Source organism: Python bivittatus, unplaced genomic scaffold, assembly GCF_059951505.1.
Source record: "Python bivittatus isolate LINGU-HERP-01145 unplaced genomic scaffold, Pbiv_v1 ctg000480_np1212, whole genome shotgun sequence".
Taxonomy (NCBI): Eukaryota; Metazoa; Chordata; class Lepidosauria; order Squamata; family Pythonidae; genus Python; species Python bivittatus.
Window position 1 is genome coordinate 3,317,364 of NW_028277075.1, and position 22,560 is coordinate 3,339,923.

The 22,560-nt window shown below is 38.1% G+C and overlaps 1 protein-coding gene across 1 annotated transcript in view; it reads left to right on the forward strand.

Moving 5' to 3' along the window:
• KCNK10 (potassium two pore domain channel subfamily K member 10) overlaps positions 1-22,560 on the forward strand; it is a 64,807-nt gene that overhangs the window by 16,428 nt on the left and 25,819 nt on the right. Inside the window, exons 2-3 of the mRNA XM_025169244.1 lie at positions 2,925-3,262; positions 21,353-21,470. Of these exons, the coding sequence (XP_025025012.1) occupies positions 2,925-3,262; positions 21,353-21,470 (456 nt within the window). The remainder of the gene's footprint in view (positions 1-2,924; positions 3,263-21,352; positions 21,471-22,560) is intronic.

Here is a 22,560-nt window from a genome sequence, read left to right on the forward strand (position 1 = left end):
TCTAGCTGGAGGAGGGTTCTTTTCACATTTCCTTTGGACAATGTTTGTTTAACATAAATATTTTCCCAAGCAAAAGTTTAAAGCATATTAATTGAACAGAATTTCAGCTGAATTTCTGGTATGTCATATGTGACAGGACGCGTGGCATTGTTTAAGCACTTAAGCTCCCAGCCTCTGAGGAAATTTATCTCACCTCCTGCTTTGTTGACCTTCCACTTCTGGATGAAATTGCTTTGGGGCAGTTGCAGCCTTCTTATGACTGATCCTGGAATCAAGTGGTATTTATTTAACTTGATCAGTTGGGCTGTTGCAGTGTGGATGTGTGCTTTTTTTGGTTCACTTTTTATTTTTATTTGTATATATATATATATTTTATTTATTTAGCAAATTTTGAATCTGCTTTTCTTTGTTAAAAACAAACCCCAAAGTAGGATTTGTTTGCTACATTATACATATCAGGTGCTTTTTCATATTATCATTTTCATTCCTCCTACCTGGAGCTATATAATTAATGAATTATTTGATTTTACCCCTAACAATTGCTCCTAACACTATCTTATTTTTATATTTAAATGTTTTAAATAATTAGTAATTCTTGCAGTAAACTCTAAAGGGTTTCTAATTCTAATAATAGTGTTTATTTTCCTTTAATGCTGTATTGTTAGCTGCCATAGGCAACTTTTTTTTAAGTGGAAAGATATTAATACTCTTACAAATAAAAGAACATACTGGAAAAAAAAAAGATTTAATTTTTACTGAAGTGGATATTTTTCAAGTAATCAATTTTCCCATTGAAAAGAATAACAGGACCTCCGTTCAGTAAGGGGACTAGGTTGCTCGTTAACCTCCCATCGCATTACCCTCTACATCTCTTTCAGTCTTTCTGAAAAACAGGGCAATAGGCAGAGGCAAAATTCTAAGCCTCACAAACCTAAAGTAGGGGCATATAAATCTTTCAAATTCATGCCATTTCAAATTCAAAACACTTGATTTTAACATTGGAAAGTCCATAACATCTGTTCCTTGTGCGGAATGGGCTGTTTTGATGATTTTGGAAGTACAAGAGAGTATATGTAGCTCAGGGTTGAACTGTGAGTCCTTGGGGTTCTCTCAGCTTGGTTATTTTCTTGCAGATGTTTGGTTACCTGACTAGGTAGTAGGATACAGAGAGCAAACCCCACTCCCTTCTAGCGCTGAAGATGTTGCCGGGTTGGGTAAAGAAATGTCTGCAAGAAAACAACCAAGCTCAGAGGACACCAAGGACTCCACAGATTTTGGAAGTATTTTGACCTTTAAATGGGGTGTTTAGAATTCTGAATAGTTCAAATTCAAAACACAAAATTTTGTGGACCCCTGCTGTTGTACCTCTTCTTGAATTATAATTGAAGAATCTACTACAATAGTACTGTATGGCACTTTTATTTCCCAAGTTTCAATAAAATGCCAATAAGAAGACTTGAGATGAGACTTCTGATGAATAGCAGATGTATTTTGATCAAGACACACCTGGGTGACCCCAATCAACACATTAACAAAAGATGTTGATGGAATCACACCTCACAAAACAAACATCAGAGGCTTTATAGACATTTAAATCTGTAATCAGATAGTACATCCCCTCATACCCATACAAGGGATTTTTGGGACGGTCTGAGCAAGTGAAAGGTGGTTCTTAGGAAGGTAAACTTAACTGTAACTTTTTCTTCTGGTTACCAAGGGAATGGCATACCAGATTCTTCTTATCTTTCTCTAGAATGTAGGGCCTCACAACTGTTGCAAAAAGCTTGGTACAACAAACAGCTTGTACTCGGCTAATTGCTTATTCGAAGACAATCAGGCATTCAGCAAAGAGATGGGGGGAAGAAACCAGTGCTCTTTACAAAACAAAAGCAAGTTAACCCTTTAGAAATAAAATAGAGTGCACTGTTACAGGTATGGTTATACATTATGTGAAGCATATATATATATATATATATATATATATATATATATAAATAAAAAATAAAATTGTGTATATATAGAATATAAAATTGTGTATCAAAATAATGCCCTTCAGTACTAATACTAGTATTTACACAGATTCTTTTGCAGAGTGCTTAAAACACCAGTGCTCCTATATTTTCACTTGGGAGCAGGCTGAAGTTGAGAAGGCAGCTGCTTGCAAATATTTTTGCTTATTCATAGCTCAGTCTTGCAACTATTGTACTATGGTAGCTCTTAAGGGCAGAAGAAGAGCAGCTCTAAGAATGTTGGCTTCAGATCTAGGACATTTATTCCAAGTCTATGATAGAAACCACATGGCTTCCTTGGCACTTTGCATCATTTTTCAGCCAATGATTAATTAGAAAATCTTCTCTTAATTTGTGGGGAAAAACAGTTTGAGCCATGGTCATTCCCCATCCTACGCAACTAATTGCTACTTCCCAGGAGGTAGAATTTCAATCAGAGAAACAGTATGTGTGTGCGGCTGTATATTCTCTGGTCCAGTTCCCCATTTAAAAAATTGCATCCAGTTACTCTTTCCCCAGAAAATGTTAATTAGCTGTCTAATGCTAGACTATATGCATTATCATCACCAAGGATTTATTATGGAGGTACCGAGGTACCGAGGCCACCCAGTCTGCTCCTTATTGTGTAGGAATTAAAATGAAGTATTTCCCATGAACTGTGGAAAAACGATTATCATTAGCAATAACTCTGAAAATATAAAATGGCTGTAACTTGATGATTATTTATATGTAGAAGTAGCATGTTCAATCTTTAGTTAGGCTAGAAAACTTCTCCAGATTTGGATAGTGCTGCCAGCCAGTGTTGGCAATCAACCAGCACTGTGATTTGGTGTAAAACAGCTTCCTATATGTCTAAAAGGAAAAGCCAGGATACCATACACAGATTTAACATAGCAGTTTTGTTTTCTGTTTCAGTGATTGTGCCGGCAGCTGTTCCCTCAGGCTGTGAGCCTGAGACCAATAAGACTAATATACCCCAGCCGGCACCACGACTCTCTATTTCCTCTCCTCGGACAACTGTGATTGCCAGCATGGAAACCCCCTCACAGGGTTTGCAGACGGTCATGAAGTGGAAAACAGTGGTAGCCATCTTCTTTGTGGTGGTGGCCTACCTGGTCACAGGGGGTCTTGTGTTTCGCGCTTTGGAACAGCCAGAAGAAAGCAGCCAGAAAACCAGAATAGCCAATGATAAAGCAGAATTCCTCCAGGAAAACAACTGTGTATCCCAGCAGGAGTTGGAGGCACTGATTAAGGTGAGAGCCCAAGAACAGATGCTACACATTGGGAAATTTGCTTCTCAGAAATCTAGATGAGGTATAACAGAAAATTGTTTCCTATTCTGCATGTGGTTCTCCCCTTTCTGTTTTGTTGCTATGAGAAGGAGCTCAAAAGTATCTGCTTTTGATTTTAACAGAAGTGCTGTTGTCTACAGTAAATTTTGTTTAAATATGGATGCATAACCATTTGAGGTTGAAGGTTACTTTTGAGCCCTGTGCAACATGTTAGGAGCCGCACATGGGCCTGGCAAAGAGAGAAGGTGTGGAAAGGCAATCAGAAAATTATCTTGGATGCTAAATCCACATGGTTTTCTTTTCAGTTTTTGTGTCTCCCTTTCTCTGCTTCATAAGTGCCTCATGCTCATATTCTAATTGCAGCAAATATTGTATTGTTCTGTTTACCATGTACCTTGTGAGTAGCAATTATGGCTTGGAAAATTATCCCCATCAGGATGTCCTGAGATGCAAAAAGGCATGCTGGGTAGATCTTTTCCTGTTCATACAACTGGCAGAATCCTGTGCTCTCCTGCAGTGATAGACAGAGCAAGTTTTTGGACTGAGCAACTAAACGGCTGATGAGTTACAAAGAAATAGCCAGAATGATCTAGTTGAGGAGAACACTAGAAATTGCATACATGCTGACTACAGTGTGAACAGTAGGGTGAAGTTATACTGCTGTCCAAGAATCATTGAGTTGAAAGGGCCATTTAGACTAGGATTCCTCAACCTCAGCAACTTTAAGATGGGTGGACTTCAACTCCCAGAATTCCTCAGCCAGCCTGGCTGGCTGGGGAATTCTGGGAGTTGAAGTCCATCCATCTTAAAGTTGCCAAGGTTGAGGAACCCTGATTTAGACCACTGAGTCCAACTCCCAATTCGTGAAAGAAGCCAGATTGATGGATCTTTACAGATGGCCCTCCAGCTTTTTCTTGAAGATATACATGGAAGGAAACTCCACCTGATTACTCCCTTGAACTGCTTTGTTAGGAAGTTTCTAAAATCTTAGAAGCTTTTGGCATTACACCTGTATGCCAAAAAAAAAAAAAAAAAATTAGCCATCTCTGGCCAAATTGCTTTTCAGCAAGATACCAATATGAAACATACCTTCAAATTAACAATGAAGTGCTTACAGAAAAGAAAAGTAAACACTTTGGAATGGCCTTCATAATCCCTAGACTTGAATATTACTGAAAGTCTGTGGGGAGATCTCAAACATGCAGGGAGGCCTAAGAATATTTTTGTGTTAGAAAAGTTCTGCAAATGGGAAAAAAAATCCAGAACCAAGAACAGAAAGACTCTTAGCTGGCCACAGGAAATGTTAGGAAATAGTTATTTCTGACAAAGGGGGTGTTACTATGAAGATGTCCAAACTTCTGCACCTGTCATGTTTACTGTTTTCTAATTCTGAATCTGTGAACAACTGCACCTAAATAGTATGTATTTAAATTTGCAGAAATACTTTGTGTTTAGTTTTGTACCATGTACAGGTTGTATCAGCTTCTTTTCACTTAGGAATTCATTGAAACATATAATCTGACTAGGAGTATCTAAATGTAAGCCATCCAGAGTCAAGGTATATAATTGTGAGCTATATAAATAAGATAGATAGATAGATAGATAGATAGATAGATAGATAGATAGATAGATAGATAGATAGATAGATAAAATATGCATACAGCTTTATGAGCTAGCTGACTTTCATGGGTGTAAATTTGAAGCTAAAAGAAAAAAAGAAGGAAAAGGTTGACAGAATGGCTATATATTACTAATAAACGAAAGAATACTTCTGCTTCTGAGGCTCTGAAGCGAATAGATCAAAAAGTCTGTGGAGACTCATCTGATGAAAATTTCCAGCTTAATCTCTTGATCTGAATTCAGCACATGAGAAGTAACCTAAGGCAGTTATAATCTGACAGCCGCATGCAGATCTGTATAAAATATATTTCATCATCTTGCTATGGTGACTTTAATTTCTGAACTTTCCTTGTGACACCAGGCAGAGTATAATTACCTGATTTTCTTCTGTACCTTCCAGTGAGCTTTTCCCCTTATTAATGGGGTGGTAAGGAGGAGGAATGCTGTCCTCTAGCTAATCATACTGTGTGTGCTGTTGGTAAACAAAGAACTTGACTTGGCGCTTTTAACCTGACGCTTTCATTCCAAGTACGTTGCTTTTAAAATCAGCAAAAGTTGATTACAGTTACTGCTCATTAGGCCAGTACAACTGACACACATACACACACACACACACACACACACACCCCTCTCAAATAGATGTTGATGAAAAGAAAGACATATTAATTAAAATGAGTGTTATACTAATCCAGAGAAAAGAAGAATGAAAAACATAATAAACTTTGAATATATTTCATAAAGAACTTTGTAATTCTGGGTTAATATTGGGACATTCAAAAATCACCAGGCTTTTTAAAAGAGGAAACTAAAAGAATCATTGATATTTTACTTGCTATTCATTCTGGGCCTCTTTTTCATTGATTTCCTCCTCCCATCTTCTCTGGGTACTGAGTTTGAGAAAGTATTTGTAAGATGTTGGGAGTTTATGCCAAAGAATAGGGCTTTAGAAAATGCTGATTTGTACATGGAACAGTAATCCAAACAGTATAGAACATGTGCAGGTTTTGGCAGTGCTGTGTCTCAGCTCTCCTAAATGGTTCCTACAGAAACTCCATTTTTTAGTATACACACAGGGTGGGTTTTTTTCCAAAAAGGGTGGTAGTTGCAACCATGTGATTGCAGCCCTACCTCTTTGTATGTGCATCTGACATCAGTTCATGTGCTTTGATCATATAGTTGCAACTGCATCTTGACTTTTTCACTCCCACCCTAAGGATACTGCTATATACACACATGCACCCGCCCACATGCATGTGCACACAGACACATAGCTGAAATCTCACAAGATTGCTAAATTATTGTTGGTCACACAGTCAGCCAGATGTTTAGACTGGATTTGGCATTTTTACCCACCTATCCAGTCCTTCCCAAAGAGCTGGGATGGGCAGATGTTGTTTGATGGTGTTAAAGGTATCGTTGCAGGATATAAGCTGTTCCAAGTAAAGCTCCTTTTACAATTGACTGATGGTGATTTTGTCAATGCCAGTGGTCTTCAAGTGGTGCTTCAGATGTTCTAGGATTGCATTTAAGGCGCCTATTACTATAGGCGCTATCTTTGCTTTCTTTTGCCACTGTCATTCTATTTCTGTTTGCAGGTCTTTGTATTCTGTGATCTTCTTCAGTTCTTTCTCTTCTATTCTGCTGTCTCCAGGTATTGCAATGTCCACTATCCAGACTTTTTTGTCTTTCTTATCAACAGTTGTTAAGTCTGGGGTGTTGTGTGGCAGGTGCTTGTCTGTCTGAATTCTAAACTCCCAGAGCACTTTAGCGTCTTCAGTTTCCATTACTTTGTCTGTTTTGTGGTCCCACCAGTTCTTGCTTGCAGGCAAATGGTATTTCTGTGAAGTCCTTGGGGTTCTCTGAGCTTGGCTGTTTTCTTGCAAACGTTTCATTACTCGGCTAGGTAACACCTTCAGCGCTAGAATGGGATGGGGTTTGCTCTCTGTTTATATATACTGTACCATGCCCTGCCAGTGTTGGTGGGGGTGGGGGTTTTGTTTTGTTTTATTTTTTCCCTCTGGTAGTTCCTTGATTAGGGTATTGTTTACTGCTGATTGTATGTCTGATGATAATCTTGGTGTTAATCTCTGCTTATCTGGGTGATGATTGCTGGTGAGGAGATGTTCTGGTCTTTTGTTTTCCTTTTTATTGTCTCTTTTGAATAGTGTATAGATGTTGTTTATCTCTATGTGCCTGTTGATGGCTGCCTTGTCTGAATACCAAGCTTCCAGGACTTCCCTTGCAGTTTTGGATTTAGCTTGGTCTAAAATGCTGAGTGTTTCCAAGTTGAAACTATGGTTAAATCTGTCCATGTGTTGTGAGATTAAGGAGTTTTCATCATGTCTTCTGACTGCTAGTTGATGTTCATGGATGCACTCTGCCAGCCTTCTGCCTGTCTGTCCTACATAGTGTTTGTTGCAGTCCTTACACGGTATGTTGTAGATGACTCCTGATTTTTCTTCTTGGGCTACTGGGTCTGGATTTGCTTAAGATGTTTTGGAGGGTTTTAGTTGGCTTGTGTGCTACGGAGATGCCATGTGGTTGTAATAGTCTGTTGGTTGTTTCTGAGATGTTTTTGATGTATGGCAGTGTGATCCTTTTCATAGCTTGTGTTGGTTGTGTAGTAGTAGGTTGAGTAGTCAGGCACATTTTGATAAAGTTGCATGGATATCTGTTTTGTTGGAAGATATAAATGTATATGTATAAATGGTCTGTTTCCTTTTTCTGCTGTTTTGGGTTGCTACAGTGCGTTTGTGTTCATTTGAATAATGTTCTTACACAGCTCCTGTTGTGGAAGGTTGTGTTGTTACTTTGGTAATGTAGTACTTGATTAGTGTGGGTTGTCTTCTGATAGACTTGGGTTTCTAATTTACTGTTGTTTCCTCTGCTGATGAGGATATCCAGAAAGGGTAGTGTGTTGTTGTTTTCTTCCTCTCTGGTGAATTTTATTCCTTTGAAGATGTTGATGGTTTCATGTGTCTTCTCCAGATGCTCCTTTTTTATTATGACAAAGGTGTCGTCTACATACCAGATCCATACTTTAGGTTGTATGTGTGGAAATGCTGTAGCTTCTAGGCATTGCATTGCAATCTCTGCTATGAGTCCTGACAGTGGTGATCCCATGGGTGTGCCTCTGATTTGTTGGTATATTTGTCCATCAAACTGATAATAGGTAGTGAGGCAGAGGTTAATGAGGTCCATGATTCTGGGTATTTCGATCTGGGTGTATTTGGTTAGATTGGGTGTATTGTGTAGTACTGCTGATATGGATTCTTTCACTAGTTCTGGGTTTATGGATGTAAAGTGTGCTGTGACATCAAATGAGACCATAATTTCATCTTCATCTATGTGTACATCTTTGATTTTCTGGAGGCACTATAGTGAGGAGTTGATAGAATATTCACTCCTTTCTGTGAGATGTCCAAGCCTTTTTGTCAGTTCTTTCACTATATTGTATGTTGGAGTCCCTGGTAAAGATACAGTTGGTCGAAGAGGTAGGTCAGGCTTGTGTATTTTTGGTCGTCCATAGAAACGTGGGAGGATGGGTCCACTGCTTTTCATCTGCACTGTTCTTCTTTTGTGATCTGGCCTTTCTTGCTTAGGTCATTAATGGTTCTCTTGATTAGGTTGTCTGGTTTTTGTATGGGTTGGTGTTAACTGGGATGTAGGTTTCTTTGTCCTCTAATAACTTTTTAGTTTTTTGCAAGTATTGTGATTTATCCATAATAACTGTGGTTCGGCCTTTGCCTACTGGGAGAATGATGATGGTTTGGTCCTTCCTTAGGCTTTTGAGGGCTGATCTGTCCTCTGCTTTGAATTGGTGCTGTTCTTCTGATCTGTGATATAATTGTCTGCCTTATGTTTTCTTGGGTTTCTGTGTTAAGTCCTGTAGTTTTAAATGCTGCTTCTAAGGCTGCACAGAATTCTAGCTGCTTAGCATTGTCTGTGTTATAGTTGAGGCCTTTCTGGAGGATATTGTGTTCTGCAGTGGATAGTGGTCAGCTGGACATGTTGATTACCCGTTCTGGTTCAGGTACCTCTTTGTTTCTGGGGTTAGTTTGAGCAGTTTAGTTTGAAGGTTTGTTTTTCTTTTCTCCGCTTGTCTTCGGGATGTGTTCTTGATGGTGGTTGTCGGTATATTTGTATGCTCTGGGGTCATGGTTTGTTCCATTTGCTCCTTGAGGTTGTCTGTGGTATGCTGGTATTTGCTAAGTTTGAGGTGTGCATCCATGATCATTAGTCATATAATTTTATGGCCGCTTCGTTGCGCTATTTTCCATCCAGCTGTGATGGAAGAAATGGTATTTCTTGCAGATATTCCAGTGCACCATTATTGCTATTTTGTCATGCTATTGTTTGTAGTCACTCTGTGTGATCTTCTTGCAGCAGCTGACTAGGTGGTCCACTGTTTTTTCAGCTTCTTTGAAGAAGTGGCATTTGCTGTATGTTTATTTATTTACTTATTAAACTTGTCCCTGCCCATCTCCCCCAATGGGGGACTCTGGGCAGCTTACAACATATTAAAACAATAAATAAATATACAGTTAATATATATGTTGCTGTCTTCTCAGTTCTGGCTTTGTATACATTTGTTTTTAAGGTTTGGTCTTGTGCAGCCAGAATCAGCCCCTCTGTCTCTTTCTTCAACTTTCCTGCTCTTAGCTATTGCCAGGTCTTGTTGGTATCTGCTTTGCCTGCTAGTTTTTTTTGTGTACTGGCCATGTAATACTTTGCCTTATGATGTCTCTTTTCTGTTCTTCAGTTGGTCTTTCTTGTAAGCCAGTTTGGTCTCTTCAGTATTCATTAAGCCTTCATGGTATACTAGCTTCAATGCATCTTCTTCACTGTCCTTCAGATATTCTTCCAATGCCCTTTTTTCTTCTTCAACTGTCTGGTATACTTGTAACATTCCATGCCCACCTATGCTCCTTGGTAAGTAGAGTCTGTCAACATTGCTGCATGGAGGAAGGGCATGATTCATTGTCATTATTTTTCTGGTCTCCTATCCAGGGCTTCTAGTTCTGCTTGAGTCCAGTCCACTATTCCAGCTGTGTATCTAATGACTGGAATTGCCCAGGTGTTAATTGCCTTGATGGTATTTCCTCCAGTGTGTTTGGACTTTAAGGTCTTCTTCACTCTCATGATGTATTCACTACTAACCTTCTTCTTGACTTCAGTGTGCTTGATGTTGTCCATTTGAAGGATGCCCAGATATTTGTAATGATCTTCATCCAGACTCTTGATGTTATTTCCATAGGGCATCTTGATTCCTTCAGTTTTCACTATTTTCCCCCAGTTGATGGTAACGGTGGCACATTTGTCCAGTCCAAACTCCATTGCAATATCTTGGCTGTATATTTGGACAGTGTTGAGCAGCAATTCCATTTCAAAGGGTGTTTTTCCATGCAGCTTCAGATCGTCCATGTAGAGGAAGTGGGATAACTTGGCAGATGTTTTTGATGTTTGATAGCCATGGCCTGACTTGTTCAGTATTGTTGACAGAGGAATCAATGGAATGACAAACAGTAGTGGTGATAGTGAGGGTCCTTGAAAGATTCCTCTCTTGATATTAACCTCTCCCAGTCTATCAGCATTGACCAGCAACTGTGTCTTCCACTGTGCCATTGATTTTTGCACAAAGCTTCTGATGTTTCTACTGACTTCTGTTATTTCTAGGCACTTGATTATCCAATCATGTGGCAGGGAGTCAAATGCCTTCTTGTTGTTGTTGTTGTTGTTGTTATTATTATTTTAATGTATATGGCTGCCCATCTCACATATGTGACTCTGTGGCACCTCTGCTTTCAGGAGATCATAGATTGGTTGAGAGACAATAAATGGAAGCTGAATCCAGACAAGACTGAAATGCTTTTTGTGTGGGGTAACAATTTGACTCCTTCTTTCAAGCATCTGATGCTGTTTAATGTTGGCTTACATAAATTGTAGTTGTAAGGTGATATAAGACAGACATATAGGTTGTATCTAACAACATAGTAGAAATATGATTTAGTTTTATGTAGATTTTTCTTGATGTCACATGTAGCAATCACTGTAGAATCATTTTACAATAAAGGACTGGAACTAAGAACCTTTTAAAGTAAATCAGTAGGGTACATTGCTATAATTTATCACCCATCCCACCTTAAATAATGCTCCACTATATATGCAGTTCATCCTACTTTAAATTGTGAAGAAGAAATTCTCTCAGTGTTTGTTTGTTTGTTCCTAATAATCTGTACTAAACAATGCTGCAGTCAGGATTCTTATTTAATTGGCCCTCTGAGTAGCATATGGTCTTCTGAGAGAAATCACTCTGAGACTCTCAGACCTGAGTTTGCTGCCAAAAAGGGAAGAAAGATGACATAACCCTTACAATAGCTTAAGTGTAGTTATAATGTGTCAGCACTTTAGTTACCTCTAATGATGCTTATATTAGGAAATAAAGCATAAAAAATGACTTCATACTGAGTAATGTACATTGCAGCTGCCTCCAATACATGTTTTATCTTTTTCTGTTAACGGTAATCTATAAAAAATTTACCCAAGTCTGTTGTACACTCAGTTTAAAAATGATATGTATGCTTAATTTTTCTTTCCAGGCAAAGGAGGAACATACGTCTTGCATTAAAGGAGGGGTCTGGCATGAACATTCTACCTCCAAGCTGTTCAGAGTCTATAAAATAGCCTGGGTTAGAGGCACTTCTGCTATATTCTTACTAACCGGTAGAAATATTTATCCTGGTTAATAAGCCTGAGGTTATTTCTGGACCTCTAGAAAACAATAATAAAAATGATCTCAGTGGCATTGTCCCAAAGTCTGTAACATCTTCTGGAAAGAAACCCTGTCAGTTGCTCCAGAAAGCAGGAAAGGACAGACACAAGTATTGAGAAGGAGGAGAGGAAAATGAGAGGAAAAGCAAGATCTCTATCGTCTCTCTTTCTCTCTCTCCCCATAAAAAGTGAGAATAATTTAAAATACCAGTTTTGAATTTTCTAAAATAAGACCTTATAGATAGATGGTTCTTTGATCTAATGCAGGTGTGTGCATTAGTAATCTATGTGGGAAACTATTTGTGTGGTCATATTTTGCCCTTCTCTAAGAGCTTAAAAAGACTTACATGCACATCTCCATTTTACCCCCCTGAATGAAAGAGAAGATGGAGAGTTACAGAAAATAACTGAAACATGGAAAGAGATAATAGAGAATTGAGAGAGTGGAGGATGTCACAAAGACACAGAAAGGCACAGAAAGAAGGAGGAGGTTGGGAGATGTGGTGAGGTGAGACTGCATAGAGACTGTTTCAGTCCCATTAAAAGCAAATAAGACACCCCAAATATTTTAACTCACTGTCTATTCCTAACCAAAAGAGGCTATAAACTCGACATTTTCAGGAGGTCCTGGAGAAGTGGTAATCTTGAAACATTTCCTATATAGCAATTGGGAGTGTCTAGGCTAGAAACTACTACTGCTACTAAACAATTGCCTTATGTTGATGCTGCTCTGGCTTCAGATGTCTTAGGCATAACAATCATCACCTGTGAGAATTGCCTGCCTATACTCACTCAGGAGATAGAAACTATGACTAAAAATGACAAGTCAGGGAAGGATGTATCCTGGATATCCAAGACATTTTTCCTGAGCATAACAGCTTAGAGGAGTGTTTCTCAACCTTGGGAACTTGAAGATGTGTGGACTTCAACTCCCAGAATTCCCCAGCCAGCATACTGCATACTGCATGACTAAAACTGGCTGGGGAATTCTGGGAGTTGAAGTCCACACATCTTCAAGCTGCCAAGGTTGAGAAACACTGGCTTAGAGTCATACAGTTGGAAGGGGCCATTTAGGCCACTGAGTACAGCCCCCTGCTCAGTGCTGGAATCTAGTTAAAGCCACAACAAATGTCTAGCCAGGCTCAGCTTGAACATATCCAGCTAAGGGAGCCTATCATCTTTCTGGATAATTGCACCTGGTTTCCCCCCATGTGTTATTGTAGCCTGAGCGATTGAGATTCTGCTTTTTGGCAAACATGGGGCATTTTGTTCTGTCCTTTCACCTCAGTCTGTCAAAGAGTAATCTTTTGCTAATGAAAAGGCAGGCAGTTTCTTTATCGGAGCCAGGTATTCGAACAAGCTTCACCTCAGGGGAATTCACTTTTGTCCTTGGGCATTTTATAGGCCCTCATGGGAATTGTTTCTGAAAAGTAGAATAGGTTTAGCTGCTTGTCTCATAAAATGGCTGGCAGCCAGAAAGTGTACAGTTCTGGAATGGATTTTAGATAATTAAAGAGGGAAATAGTTTGGGATTAGGGTAAGTATATCTTCCAGAGACAGAGATTCTACATATAAACTACCACCAAAACTGGGCTTCTGGGTGAAATGAATAAATATAATAGTAACATGAAGAATGAATCACTTTGCTATTTATATTCATGTGGATTTTTAAAATTAGGGTTTCCTTGCAACGGGTACAGCAACATTCTCCATTGTACCAGGTGCTGTCTGCCTAAGAAAAACTAAAGTTTAGAAGAATTAAGTCAGGACACAGAAGAACATTTTACTTAAACAATGATATCCTAGATCATGAATTTATTGTTCCATTTAACCAAGAGTTTTCCTAACACTCTGAATTTTGCTTGCAATGTTCAGTTCTGCTTGTTTAATGGTCCTCAGAATGGCAGTATAAAATTCCTTTGAATCTACAAATGAACATAATTGAACAATTCCAATATATAGCAGGTCAGATTTTAGCATAGTCCTCTTTGGTTCAGTAAAGATGAACCAAGAACTTCTCACCAAGAAGGAAAACATTCCAGCATGGATTTGTTCTGTCATTTGTATTGAGAAATACGTGCTCATTATACATTCTAATTTGTGGTAATGCTGGGGTTTTACTAATTATTAAGTCTTCCCTACACTTGTTGAGCTGTTTGCATATTTTAACCATTCATAGCAGGTAACAGTGAAAAAACTCTACACAGGACAAGCTTGAATTCCGTGATTTTCTCCAGTATCTGAAAACTTCAATACTTCAGTTTATAGAAATGTAAATGTTTCCTACATATGCATATGTTTTAGTATTATTTGAAGCGTTGATGTGCTGCAGCAACAGCTTTTGTTAGTAACCTGAGATGGAACAATAGCTACCCAAAGATTAGCAGAGTATGTGGCTAAATTGTTTTTGGAAAGGGCTACTTTCTCCTGGACAAATCTTTTGATTCCCCTAATTTATTTACTTCCCAAGGTCAACTTGTAGCTTTGATGGTCTGTTGCTAATATCCTGCCAGAAGCATACACTTATTAGGAGCCCTTAATAAACCACCAGTGTGCTATCTTTTCTGGTAGGATTAGGTTATCTTTGCTGTGCAAGACATGTTGTGTGTGGTTGCTATTTCTTCCTAGCAGGGCTAGGTGGACTCCTTGTTCATTTCATGCATGAAAATCCATTTGTGAAATGAATACAAAAAACATTTAACAAGAAAAACTAAAAGTGTAGAGTTGCTGGCCCAGGAACTCAAGATGGGTTTTGTGTCAGCTCCTGGGCAAAAGAAAAACAAGATATAAAATAAATTGTATTACTAATGTAGTAGGAAAGTAAATGTTAAGGGCACAACCTGAAATATCTGTCGCACAAGCTTTTTGAAAGAGAATTGATTGATTAATAATGTAACTCTTGATTCAGTTCTTATGAATTTCAGTGCGTTTTTATGAACAGCTTGTTAATTCACAGAAATGTTCTTCTGAGTCATTGTAGAGTTGGGCAGCCTTATAAATTTCTAAAGTAAAATATATTTTATGTGCCTAACTATATGTTGCAGCTCTGTCTGGGCAGAGATAAGGTAGTACCAATCATAAACTCTTGCTTAGATTGCTGAAATATGTTGCATGTGGAACTACATTTGAAACAGTGGAGGAACTTCAAAATAGATCCGATAGGTTATTGATTGGGATTACTTGGCAGATCATGTGATGCTTCTGCTGGTTTCTACTACACTGTGCTTCAAAAGCATGCTAGCTCTCTTTCTTTTTAAGACTACTTTGATATCTGGAATTGTACTGATTTTTGAAACACTAAGCCTTATAATAGAAGAAATAAAATTACATCAGATACTTAAAAACCAGGGAAAACAAAAGCCTCTTTACCTGGCTCCTTCAGAGCTATTAGCATATGTACCAGGTAAACTTGGGGAGGGAGTTTCCTAAGCAAGAGACTACAGCTAAAATGGCCTTCTCTCTGGTGGCCAATTGCCTCAGTTCAGGTCTTGAAAGCGTCTACAGGAGTCCTTCCAAAGAACATCTTTATGTTCCTAAAGGCTGATGCAGCATTTTCTGTTATGTATTTATTAACCAATTTTTTTATACTAGCCAGTCAAATACTGTAGTCTCAGAAATGTCACTTGATGAAGACCAAGTGCAGTGTGCTATTAAGTTGTGCACAGCTTTAATAGATCACTACTTGTTTACTTGTTTTCACACCAACAGAAGTAATGTGGACAACTAATTGGCCACAAAGGAAGATCATTTTCTTTGTTGAATAAGTTGTCTGACAACTGTTGTCCAGGATTTTTACAGGTCTGGTTTGTTATTTTCACTTTTATAAACATGTTCTTACAAAGTGTGTCTTCAGTGTGTGTTTGGGGGGGGGGTAATGAAAAAGATGATAGCTGAGTCCAAAATGGCAATTTAAATGAGGACTTTTGCATTATATTTATTTTCCAAAGGAGGGGAACTGGATTGACTGAAATTTTGCACTGAAATAACATGAACATCCTACACAGAAAAGAAGACCTTAAGCAGATCATGTACTTTTCATGCTTTGTTTCATTTGCTTGGAAAACAGCTTTTGGAGAATTTGAGTTTTCTAGATTAATGAGGACCACGCAGAAGAAAATGGCTTTAAAATCAGAGCCCGAAGGGAGAAAAACCTGGACAGCAGGGGCATCCGGAGGAGGGGTCAACGAAGTCAAAATGGGGGGCACAAATGAGTGATTGAAGCCCCATCACTTTTTTGTGCACACAGTGTATGTTATGCATGTTAAAAAGGGGTGGGTTTTCAATTGTCCTGTTGCACCCTTCATTTTGACATTGTGGACAGACCTTTTGGGCAGGCGACAGTAACTAGGGGAAATGCTCTGGTCTGCCTGAAAATTTGATTTGAAAGTTCAAGTTATCACTCAGAGAGAATATATAACTGATAAGCACATGGTACAAGACTTAATCTGTTGCATTTCCACATTCAAATGGGAAAAAAAATCTCTTCTTTTGACAAACATTCATTTCCTGCAACATATCACACATTACCTTTCTACCAGCATTTGCACCAAGATACACAAATTAATTCTAGCCTAACTTTTCACTATTTATATACAACACAGTTGTTTGCTCCATCTTCTCTCTCAAATGTAGCTATTTTAATACCTTATTTTTCACTCCTCAGTTCATCATGCAATCTCACATTCACTGTAAATCATTCAATCTCAGTATATAACACAGCTTCATGAAAATACGTGTGCATTTATGTCTCCAATCAACACACATCTACCATCGCTACAAGCATTCCTGTTGCTTGTATCCTGAATACACATTAGAATATTGCATATACTTGTAGTTGGGAAGCAGCCAACAATATGTTGACTTGCAAGATAGTCTCTAGATTATCTAGATTGTCTTCCTATATACATGGAAAGGGAGCAAGAGTAAATGCAAAACTATGTTAAATTGTTAAGTGTACTGAGAAAGTTGTTTGGCAAAATTCTGATTGAAAGGATATGAGAGACAGCAGTGAGCAAAATTTGGAAAGTGCAGCACAGCTTTCTGCTGTGCAGAAAGTGTGCAAACCAGATTTTTGTTCTTTAGGATATTGAGAAATGTATGAATATCAGAAAGAAAGTTTATTGTACGGTTGTCAATTTAGAAGAAATGTATGATGAAGCAAATAGATTTGAATTATGGAATGTTTTGCATGACTGAATATAATAAGAATGTTGCATGATAGAAGTAAAGTATGTGTAAGAATTAAATTGAATGCACAGTAAATGGTTCAATGCTGTACAGGCAGTAAGACAAGAATGTGTGATGTCTCCTTCATTTTTTATTGTAGTTATAGATAAAAGTATAAGAAATGCTTGTAGCAATGGTAGATGTGTGTTGATTGGAGACATAAATCCACATGTATTTTCATGAAGCTGTGTTATATACTGAGATTGAATGATTTACAGTGAATGTGAGATTGCATGATGAACTGAGGAGTGAAAAATAAGGTATTAAAATAGCTACATTTGAGAGAGAAGATGGAGCAAACAACTGTGTTGTATATAAATAGTGAAAAGTTAGGCCAGAATTAATTTGTGTATCTTGGTGCAAATGCTGGTAGAAAGGTAATGTGTGATATGTTGCAGGAAATGAATGTTTGTCAAAAGAAGCAAAAATAGCCATGTATAAAAGGATGCTTCTGCCCACTTTATTATATAGAAGTGAGAGTTAATTATGTTAGAAGGAACATAAAATCTGTTTTAAAAAAGAGCCAGAGTCAGATATGAATGGGCGCTGAATAAAAGAACTGAGTACAAAAGTGAATGACCAGTACAAAGAATAGTATTGAGGTGGTTTTATTATATAGAGACAAGGAATGAGAATCCACTTGGAAAACAGATATAAGAAGGAAGAATGAATTGATTGAGAGGGAGGGCAAGTTCAAGAAAGTTGTGACTGGATGAAGTCAGTGAGATACTCAAAAATAGATGAAAAATGAAAACCAAAACAAAAGGCCATGTATGAAGTTGTGAATGAAAGTGGTGGATGATTTCCAAGGAAAGATTGTGGTGGGGATGTATAGGTGAATGGTGTTGGTATAAAGTGATTTTAGCTATGATCCTTTTCTTTTTCTTCCCTCTGTCCTTCTATATATATTTGGCTTCATATTTCTTACTCCTTTACTGGGCTCTTCCTAACATTGCTTACCCTAAAAGGTAATAGTGTGATGAGTATGTATCTACATATGCATATATGTACAGGCTAGTGGGACCTTATTGCCTTTACACTTACAGTACCTCTGTCCATTCTGTTGTGAGTTAAAGAATGAAGAGAATCTCATTCCTGTTCTCCTTAAGCATGGAGAATGGTCTTTGCAAAGGAAGGAGGGGACTGATGGACCCTTTCCTTTATCTCTGCAGAAGGATGACCTCTCTTGTTCACACAAATGAGGGCTGGAGTAATCACTCCTAGTTTGCATCTCAACAGAGGGATTGTTTGTTTATTATATTTATATACTACCACAGTCAGAAACTGACTCCCAGATGGTAGATGAGAGAGGGGGTTCCCTTTCTTAGTATCCCATCTATGATGTCATTCAGCCTGTTTCTGGACAGGATACAGGCCTCCAATTCTAGTATAGACAACACTAAGCTAAATGGACCAAAGATCTGACTTGGAATAAAGCAGTTTTCTGTCCCCCAATTTTTATTTTTTTTTTGTGCTACTAATTCAATCTCAGTTGTTTTTAATCAGTTAAAATATTAGGTTTTCTCAAATTTTGATGCTAATGTTTTTAAATGGGAGTTTGTATTTTTTTAACCCTTGATTATTGAGGTTCTTTTGTACCTAGTTTTAAATTATAAGGGAATTGGTCCTGAGAGATAGAAATGAACTCATCTAAATTCATAAACAGAACAAAATGCCATAAAAATGCATAGATAATATCATAAGAGAAAAGCCCAAGGGAACCTGTTACTGAGGGATACCTCCAGCTGATACTACATTTCCAGAAGTGCACTGCGCACCTTTGGCTGAGCAAATTTGTTAGCTATGAATGTACTTCTAGCATTATGTGTCATGCCAGTATGTTGCTTCTGGAAAAGGTACAATATGTCCCTTAGCATAAGACAGGGGTTTATTGATAACATATTGATTTTATCTAGTTCATCTAGTTGTCTGTTCAGTTGATTTATGGTCTGTTGGGAAAATAAACGTTTTCTTTAAGATTGAGCTACAAACATAGGAGCTGCAAACATTGTATCTTTAAATGTTAGAAATCAGTTCTGCTGTTGTCTTGGTTTCCATCCCATCTTTTCCCCTCCAAAGGTATCTGGTGCAAGCCATGATATCATGTTCATAATGATGTATGACACATGATGCAACTGATGCAAATTACATAGTTTGTTTCATTTGTACCATGATGTCATGATGCATGTGGCATCACACACACACACACACACAGGCTCTGTGGATGCCGATTTTCCTTCCCTATTTAACTTACATTCTCTAGACTTCAGAAGAATTAAATGATCCAAATATAACTTTCACTGAGGCAGAGTATTTAAAGTATGATGATCACTCCATGGCCCTGAGATGTTGCTGAACTGAAAATCTCAGCATTCTCAATGAGCAGAACCAAATGTGAGGAATTGTGTCAGTTGTAATTCCCTTTTATCAGAGCAGTAAGTTCCTTACCTCAACATCAGAGGAACACCTTCTCCTTCTTGCCCAAATAAAGAAGACAAAGGTGGTTAATATTTTTTTTATAAAATGCTCATGTATTTGTTTATAGCAACAGATGCAAATTTAAACATAATTACTATAATTTAAATAGAAACAGAACAGAAATCATAATGGGGAAGAGTAGCTGGAGAAAATATGTGTGTGCTCAGTCTGCTTTTGATGGATGGATTCATGATTCCCTTTCTAAACTTTCCATCCAAGCATTTCTAAAACGGATACCCTTCAAACAGAATGTCTTCCAATAAAGGCCTGCTCCTTGATAGCTCCTCCAGCAAAGCAGGAAGGCCCAGAGCTCTCTTAGACTTCATGGCTAAATTTTGATTTCCTGCCATGTGATAAGAGATGAGCATAGAAATAGAATTGTAAACATGAAAATGAAAGAAAAATCTAAGCTGTTCCACAATAACCTAGAAAAAAACTCTAGAATATCACTGTTCGTTTGTCGGATTTATAAAGCCACCTGACTCCATACAACTTGGGGGAACATTGTGACAGAAAAGACCCACAATCCCACTTACATGCATGGCATGGCCTCCATTCATACTTGCATCTTTACCACCTTACTCATCTCTCATCCTTCCAGTAAACCATTCAGTATGGCCACCAAAAGATTGGCTACCTCTGAGAACCAGGATACACCACTAAAAAATAGGATACTTGACTGCTTAGTTCTCCTAGATAAGCCTTATTGTGGTAACACTTATTGAAATCTTCCGGACAGGGTCTCCTCCCTGTCCTGTCCTGTCAATACTTGATTTATGCTTCGTTGGAAAACCAAAGAGAGGCTTCTCCATGGCTACGCAATGGCTTGCTCATTCTTTGAGGGCCTTCTCTGTGATGCAATATATTTATTATTTATGTTATTATTTGTATGATAGTTTACTAAAGTTTAAATGATCTAATAAAATTAGCCCATAGAAAATTTTTAAACTGTTGAAAAATGATGGCTGGTGTGGGTCTTCTGGGCTGTGTGGCCGTGTTCTGGAAGTTTTGTTTCCTAACGTTTCGCCAGCATCTGTGACCGGCATCTTCAGAGAGCAGGAGCACAGACAGGAGCAGTTCTTCACACAGCCTGGAAGACCCACACCAGCCATCATATTCCGGCCGTGAAAGCCTTCAACAACATGTTGAAAAATGGATGAAATAACTGTTATAGAACTCTGCATGTATTAATTAAAAGCCAGGTTGTTGATTTTGATGTTTGTGGAGACCAAAGTATTTATTTTTGATGCTTCATTTACTTTTCCATTTGATTATGAGCTACCTTTAAACCTTTCTTTTATTAGATTGTAATTAATAAATAACAAGCAAACAGCTCAAAGAATCTTCCCCAAATTGATGCCTTCCAGAAGCACAGGAATTACAAATTCCAAAATTCCTTTCAGCATGGTCTATCAATTCAGAGCCAGCTGGGAATACTAAGGGTTATAATCCTAACAAAGGTGAAGGTTGCCATATTAGAGAAGGCTTGAATAGGAAGGATGACCTAAGAAGATTATTTAAACAGGGTAGTGCACACCTTAAATATGTACACAGGTAAGTTATTTTCCTGTGGCCTGTATCTTGCTGTATCTTGCAAAATGCAACATCTTGCATCTTTTTGAGATGTATCCATGTAAATCAATGTAGTTCAGAGTACCCATGGTTTTTGAAGGAGACTTTATTTTATTTTATTATTTAAAAGTGTTATAGCCACCCAACTCCATCTTAACTCAGTGTTAGGAGAACACAGCTTTGCATGTAGAAATTGAGAGATTAATTCCCAGGCATCTTGTATTAGGAAGGTCAGGTAGTAGACAATGAGTAATTCTTTTTACTGCCTGAAACTTTAGAGAGAGGCATTGGCAGCAAGCACTGTCAATCTTGGATTTGGAAGACAAGATATTTTGCTCAGCTACAATATACTGTGCTCTCATTTTGCTTTTAATTTCTTTGTAGCGGGTTATTAATGCAACCAATGCAGGAGTCAACCCTGTTGGAGATTCTTCTAATAGCAGCAGCCACTGGGACCTTGGAAGTGCCTTTTTCTTCGCAGGAACTGTCATTACTACTATAGGTATCTATTTATGCATGTATATACATTTATATTTCTGAATGGTTCTGTCTTGGTATGACCAGATGTGGGGAAAAAGGACTCTGTGTATCCTATCAACTACTACTACCAGAGGGGCTCTGAAGTATGGAGCCCAGCCCTTGAGCCTAAATAAATAAATAAATAAATAAATAAAAGGCACCACTCCAAATAAGATGAATTAATCAGAGAGTAAAGCTTAGAATATTCTAACAGATGTATCAACCAACATTGAATAATAGCCAGTAGCCAAAGAGGGCAAAGAAAGAAGATTCCCAAGGACATGGCATGAGACAACATATGGCTTGATAGAATAATGGGAGTGACTCTGCCAATGATGTAAAAAAGCCAGATTTAAAGTAGAAGATTTTCCTGAACATCAGCTGCTTTAGTTGTCACCTTTGCCGTATTTCTTGAAATAGAATCAGAACAGTCAGCAGAGGTTACTGCAAGCCTTCATTCTGTTGTGTGCATAAGTGTGCACTTAGGCACACACAGACATCCATATCAAAAGTTTACCTTTGGAGACAGTAGAAAGCAGCATCTCCTTAGAAAGCAAAAGCTGACTTCTACTTGCTCTGCTTATTAAACTGAAAAAATGCTAGCATTTTCTGATGAAATGGCTCTCATAATTCAGCCCATACTATCTGAGACTAACAAGTGATCGTTCTGGAAATAGAGCAGAACTCTTGTTCATTTGAGATATGGCAGGGCTGATGTTGTGTGATGCAATTTAGCCATCTCATTCGATAACTGTTTTCTTCTGTGTTCCTCACCAGTTGCAGCTCCTGGACCAATTTTCAAGGGTTGCCCCATGTAGAGTGCTCTGTAATAATCCATTTGATAGGTTATCAGGATATGGATCACTGAAGGCTATCTTGGTTTAGGGTCACAGCTAGTGCACCAGCTGAAGCAGAGTATAAATCTTCCTTGTCACTGAGGCCTCTTGTACCTCTTGTGATAGACTGGAATAACTGGAGAAGCCCAAGCTTTTTCCTTTGGAGGAAGCGCTACCTCATTCTATACAGGTCACTTTTCTAATTCTCAGGCCTGAGAAACAATAACCAAAGTACTT